Source organism: Mya arenaria, chromosome 17, assembly GCF_026914265.1.
Source record: "Mya arenaria isolate MELC-2E11 chromosome 17, ASM2691426v1".
Classification (NCBI taxonomy): Eukaryota; Metazoa; Mollusca; class Bivalvia; order Myida; family Myidae; genus Mya; species Mya arenaria.
In genome coordinates this window covers 35,583,497-35,590,392 of record NC_069138.1, presented here as the reverse complement: position 1 = coordinate 35,590,392, position 6,896 = coordinate 35,583,497, and the positions used below count along the sequence as shown (strand labels likewise).

At 35.4% G+C, this 6,896-nt stretch overlaps 1 protein-coding gene across 1 annotated transcript; it reads right to left on the bottom strand.

Annotated features, from left to right (window-relative positions):
* Positions 1 to 294: 294 nt before the first annotated feature.
* LOC128224501 (ribosomal RNA-processing protein 7 homolog A-like) lies at positions 295 to 6,154 on the bottom strand. Its single transcript, XM_052934351.1, has 8 exons — positions 6,086 to 6,154; positions 5,329 to 5,468; positions 4,088 to 4,213; positions 3,666 to 3,792; positions 2,962 to 3,059; positions 1,350 to 1,499; positions 978 to 1,026; positions 295 to 684 (listed from the first exon to the last, which is right to left on the bottom strand). The coding sequence occupies exons 1-8, from the start codon at positions 6,120 to 6,122 to the stop codon at positions 599 to 601; spliced, it is 813 nt and encodes a 270-aa protein (XP_052790311.1). The 5' UTR covers positions 6,123 to 6,154; the 3' UTR covers positions 295 to 598.
* Between the last annotated feature and the right edge of the window lie 742 nt (positions 6,155 to 6,896).

Below are 6,896 nucleotides of genomic sequence, written 5' to 3'. Positions count from 1 at the left end.
TGATGAACTTGCAAATCATTTACTGATGAACTTGCAAATCATTTACTGATGAACTTGCAAATCATTTACTGATGAACTTGCAAATCATTTACTGATGAACTTGCAAATCATTTACTGATGAACTTGCAAATCATTTACTGATGAACTTGCAAATCATTTACTGATGAACTTGCAAATCATTTTACTGATGAACTTGCAAATCATTTACTGATGAACTTGCAAATCATTTACTGATGAACTTGCAAATCATGGGATTTAGTCACAATATGGATTTAGATAGACAGAGAAAACAAATAGGTTACTAAGTTTTATTTACAAACATAACAGCGAAGTTCAATTCTGGTCATCATAGCTGGACACTGGTCAAAAAGACAGGTCACTGACCAGTAGGACAACCAGAATGACTAGACATTCACCTGCAAGGCCAGACACTTGCCATTCTGTAGTGTTATACATGTATTAGCACAGTCAGCAAGTGTCAATGTGGTCATTCAAGCTGAAGTCAAAATGGTTGGTCAATGTGGTAAAATATATCAGTGACTGGTCAGACCACCAGTCAGCCAGGCCAGACACTGGTCAGTGTGACCATTCCCAATGGTCAGTAAGGCCTGAACTTCCTTGCCTCCTTCATAAGGGAAATCCTTTGCTTATCTTCCTCAAACTTCTGCCGCAGGTTTGCTATCTCTGTAAGGAAAAAATCATGGATATATATAAGTACTATTTTAATTTTTCTGGTAAGAATAATGTGTCAAGAAAATGGGCAAGTATTAAGAAATGATGAAGCCATAGTGATTTCAGTATGAATTCAACTATGGTAGGTATATTTTTTCATCAATGTCTATGTTCAGTTACCTGACTGAGTAAGGTTGTATTTACTTGACATCATTTTAAATATCAAATGTTGTTCAAAAACAATATACCAAAAATACATAAAAAACAACTAATCAAAAACAGGACATTCTATTAGTTACACTTACGATCTCTCTTTGTCTGCCTTATCTGAAAGCTGTAGAAATTCAGCAGCTCCTAGGAATAAACGATATTCAAGCAATTAGATACAATCTATATATGTTGTCAGCTAACTCACAGGCAATTGCAATTAGATACTATGCTGAAATATGTTTGCAGTTACAAGTAACTCACAAAAAGTTAGATACAATGTTTGTACTTTATAACTTATAACTTTTAATTCATTAAAAGCAATGTGGTCAATAAAAAAAAAACAGCGGAAATCATTCAAATTTGTTTGAATTTCAGTATAGCATTAGTGCTAGGTAAGGCCCCCTTCTGATCAAGTTGATCTTTCTGTTACCCCTAAAATAGAACCCAGGAGAGTAACATCGTCATACCTTTTCTTTCCTGCGTCTTTTCTCCTTCCCAGAGATTGCCTTCTCGTGAGCCTCTGTGCGGGGCGCAGCCTTGTTCTTACCAAACCTCGTCACAGTAACCCAGCCCTCGTCGTCCGGCACACCCTCGCTAGCCTTCGCTCGCTCCATCTCCTGAAGGGGTGTGAAATTAGATAATGATAGAACGATCATGTATTTAATAAAGGGCAAGACACCATTATCATCATCAGTGCCTTCACTCACTCTCCTGATATGGGTGTACGGTATATCAACACTTTACAACATCACCTTTATGTAAATTATACTGACTGGCTTAAATGGTCACCTGGCCCCAATTTCTTGAACATCTTACTACCCATGTTACAGGATTAAGTTAAGCTCAATTTTTTATGTTCTAATATAATTTGTGTAATATTTACATCCTCAAGAGATTGCAACTGCAAAGGGAAATTTCTGAACATTTCCATGAACTAATAATAAGTAAAATTAAGATTAAAGGGACTGTAAACCAGATTGGCACCAAAAAAAGTTTTTTTCTGTAACGAATCTCAGGACAATTATCCAATAAAATGTGTTACGCTTTGATATAATGATTGTAAAAAAAGTACCAAAATGTAAAAAAAAAAAGTGTCAGAGACTGGGTTTGAACCCATGTCGCCAAAATTGCAGTCCAGCGTTGTATCCACTGAGCTACAAAGACTTACTATAATAGGATGACATAATTAAGCTATACACCCACCTCGGTAATATCACGTGCTAACATCGACTAGTCAATCACGCATAAGGAATAAATTCTACCTGGTAGACATACCCAGTAATCTTTTTTAATGGAAAAATACGAAATAACTGCTGAACTTAAATAAATTGTAAACTATTTGGTACTTCAGGTAGTAAGTTTCAATGCATTGTACACATCAATGCCAAGTTTATGTCAGTTTTCAACAATTTTCTTTTTTTTCTGCTATTTCATCATACGGAGTACAGCCCCTTTAAGTAATAAATTTGCCTGAATGACATTAGCTACTTTCACTTATTACACTCATGACCTTTGAAAAATTGGGGCAAGCTTGACATTAGGCCTAAGTTTTTAGAAATATCTGAAGCATTTAAGTATCTTATTTCATTAAGCCAAATTTTTTGCTCAGACATCATGGTAATCTTAAATCAGAATCGGCATGATCTTCATGAATAATCAATAGGGGTCATCTACTAGTCATGCCCTATCTTCAGGTCAAGTTTGGTGACCATCCTTCAAGGAATTGTCGAGTTATCACTCGGACAAGCTATGGTCTACCGACGGACCTCCGACTGACTGACATGTGCAAAGTAATATATCCCTCTTCTTCAAAAGGGGGCATAAATATAAGTCTTTCTTAGATGTAATCAGTGTAAGCAATTGGCTTCATTCTTGATGTTTCACAAAATATTTGTTCGGTAGAATTGCAGATGATTGAATATTCCAATAGATTAGGTTGACCACCTCTCACAAACAGCCTCCATCAAGTGGCTTGACAAAGCTAAGCTCCAATTTTCATCATGTTAATATGCTGGCAAGTGTGACATGGAAACTCGTTTCTTAAAGAGTGTCAATCAAACTTGTAAAATCTTTTCCTACCTCCTGTACTTTCCGGTCATATTCCGCCATATACGTGTCTATCTCCGCTTGCAGGGTGGACCGATCTAACACGTCAGCCTGGTAGTCACTGCACCACTCTGGAAGGTAAAACAGTGACTTCAATACAAGGCATAGGTTACCTTAGCTTATTTATACAATCAGCATGGTTTTCACATTGGCTGAACCCTCGCTAGAATATTTTGATTACTCCACAGACTACACTATGAGAAAAAAGGCTAACATAAATTCATGAATATTCTTCTTCAAAAGTAACGTTATGTCAAATAAGTTATGTGCAGTCAATTTCCCGAAGGTACTCAGTAACGAGTAACATATCATGAACAGACTGGGTACTGACAATGATACAACTGTGGAAAGCAACTCTGATTCATCCCTTACTGATATTTCATCTTACTTACAAAATGTTGGGAGTGACACATAAGAATCAACATCTTTAACTTCATGTATAAAAAAATGACCTGAATAAAATTGAAAATAATTAAAAATTTAGGTACAATGACACCTTTATGAACGTCAAGTTCATAATGTTGCCTCTAGAACCTTAACAATGAATGTATTAACTGCACCATAACTATTGTATTATAATAGTTAAAACAACATGTATGCATAAAATACTGTAAAAGGAAAGCTACCGGTACAAGTTTGAAGAACAATTTTCCCAGCTTTGAGCCAGTAGTACTTACTCTCAATACCAGATTTGATGGTCGGGGCCCCTTTCCCTTGCATTATAAGGGGCACATCAAAGGGCAAGGACCTGGCTTTCTTCACAGACGAGGCCTTTTTAAACACCACATACCCCACCTTGTACCCCTGGAGGTAAAACACAATGTTCTATTACAGTTACAGTATGGTTAACTTTTACATGCAGTAGGGAAATCTTTGAATATGTGAAGGATCTCAATTGTCTAAAGGATATAAAATTTCAAACACTTTTCCAAGAGAAAATATGTCAGTACTAATAACAACAAACTTAAAACAAGTCCGTAGGTGGACAAATTTTTGCCCACAGCTATTAAATTTTAAACACACGTAACTGCTTGTATTTGTACTGTCAACTTGAATATATGTTCCAAGATTCATAACACACTACCAAAGAATACCTTACCTGAATAAGGGGAGCTGTAGGGAAGAAGTTTGACTGATTCACAGCTGAAGGTCCAGATGTGGGTTTATTGTGTAGGTGCACAGTCTGTACTTGGCCACATCCACTGAACATGTACTGTAACACCTCCTGCAGAAACAACACACACTCACAATAATTGATTGTATAACACATCAGTACGGATGCCAGTTTCAATTAGACGTCCATTAATGAATTGTATACAAATAATTAGATGTAACATCTTTTTGGAAACAAACACAAAGCAGAAACTGGCATTTACTCATTCAAACAGAATTTTGTCAATTCAAGTCTAAAATAATTTATCTTTCAATAGCGCAAGTCATTACTTACAATTTTTGGCAAAAGAGAGCATTTTCTGTCACATTATAAGTATTTCTTGACAAAAAAGCTCTAAATTTGTTAACTTAAGGTTATAAGCATTTCCTTCACATTTCACACAATTTCAATTTTGGCGAAGTCTGTCCCTAAAAAACATGAACTAAACCCTTTAAATAAATATGTAAAATCATAACAAAATGAGAATCTGATACAACATTTACAAGATTAAGTCTTCATTAAGATGGGTAAATAGATTAATCAGAGCTGCGGTGAATGCCTCCAGTTGCTGCCTGGAGCGTAGGTGCGTTACTTTTGGTGCTATACGCAACACAATATTTTGTATACCTATTTCTTATTAAGTCAAGAGCAATAACTCTTATTAGACCAATGAAATTTGACCACAGCCCATGCCGACCAGCATTCCATAAAGTTTGAAGTTTCTTGAGTGCAGATACAATTCTTCTGTTACTACATGTAACACAAAGTTTTTCAGACAATCTTTTTTAAATTCAAGGGCCATAACTCTTATTTGACCAAGTGAATTGTGACAGAAATGCAGGCGCACAGCAGCACATGCTGACAAACATTAGCATGAAGTTTCATGTTTGTAGGTGCTTTTGAGGTACATGTGACACAAGATCTTTATGATATTTTGTTTAACTGAGGTTGGAGGAATTGCATCTACCCTGGCCACCCATATAAGATAGGTTCATCTAAACTCTCGCATAGGGTACTTTGCAAAAACTTTATTTTGCAAAACAAACTACACTCTGATTGCGATGAACTGCATGTATCTTACACTCTCAGCCATGGAAGATACTTATTATCTGGGGGAGTATAAAGATAATTACAAATCATTTTACAATGTCTGTTTACAAGAGAAGAATGAATGTTCAGTAGGTTACCTCTGTGCAGTATGGTGGTATGTTGAGCACAAAGAGAGTACGGTCCCTGGGTTTGCAGGGATTGGCCTCTCTCACACTATGCTCCTTCATGTACAAGTAATGGCTGCCATGGCTTTTCTCATCAACCTTCATAGGAACAACTGTAAGTAAAATAATATGTGTACAGTGCCAGGGTTTGCAGGAATAGGCCTTCCTAAAGTTCTGTCCAAATAATTGTTGGTGGACCATTTTTTACGATGTTTTGAATGGCAAATCCTTCACATACAAACTGTTTGAAAGCCATAATTATCCTGTTATTCCTATTTGGATCCTGGCTTGAAGCATATAGTGCATATTTGTCAGTTGCTTAATTTGGTTGACAGCAACTAGAACCCCTTATTTAAGATAAATGATGTGATCTTAATATGCCAATGCAATCTTTCTTGAAAGACTTGATACAACCTATTGTTCTAACAAGCTCATTTAATTTAAATGATGATCGAGTAACAAGTAACAGAACAATAATCCAACGATCAACAATTATTTTGCAGGAAGGCAAACAACTAGTGATTATTTATTTATAAGTGGTTAAGACTATATACTTGTCAAAATTAATTAAGTATCCGAAAAATGAACACATCCGGATTTTATACATTATCATTACTGTTTACAAATTAATTAACAGCTAATATAGGCAGTACACATCATTTCACCTTATCAAATGCTTTAAATAATATAAAATAAATATAATGACATTGACGATAAAAGCAACATTTACCAGTAAATCCTTCCACAACTACATTTTCTGACGGCATGTTTGTGTTTATTTTTTGTGGCAGCAGGCAACAGTTTTAAGGGTATCATGAAAGATGTCTTCAGTGTAAAACGCAGTAGAGCTCGTTACCTTTATAAGTCAACACACAAAATTTATATGCGAACAATGTTTTTCTTATTTTATAAAATTGTTATATATTAGATCAGTCAGTACAAAATAAATTCTGACAAGGAGCACAAGCAGTTTTGTTGTTGTTTTTTTATTTATTTATTTATTTTATTTTTATTTTATTATTTATTATTATTTTTTTTTTTTTGGGGGGGGGGTGCGGGGGGGAGGGGGCACCATGTCAACCTAGATCCAACACTCGGGAGCAAAACCAAGAATGATCGTCCCACATTCTGATTAGCATTCCAAAACAGATTCCTCTTATACTCGCAAACAAACATTATCAAACATATTTACCATACCATTAGCAACTAATGATCTAGTGCCCTTCATGGGTTACATGTGGCTCTTTTGAGTTAACCGCAATGCCAACTGTTTTTATCGGATTTATTTCATTCACATTGTACAAATGCAGGGTTTGTTTTCTGTAAAAAGATTTTCCGATCTCTGCTTGTGCTTAGTATTTTGCCCATATTGCAAGAATACTCTGTTTTGAGGGAAGTGATTGCTTAAGATAATGGTGATGATTATGATGATGGGTGACAAATGACATTTAACCATTTAAATCCAAATGTGAGATTATTGTATCAAGACTAAGATTCCAAAGCATGGGAATTTTAATAAGCATTATGAAGGATTAATAGTT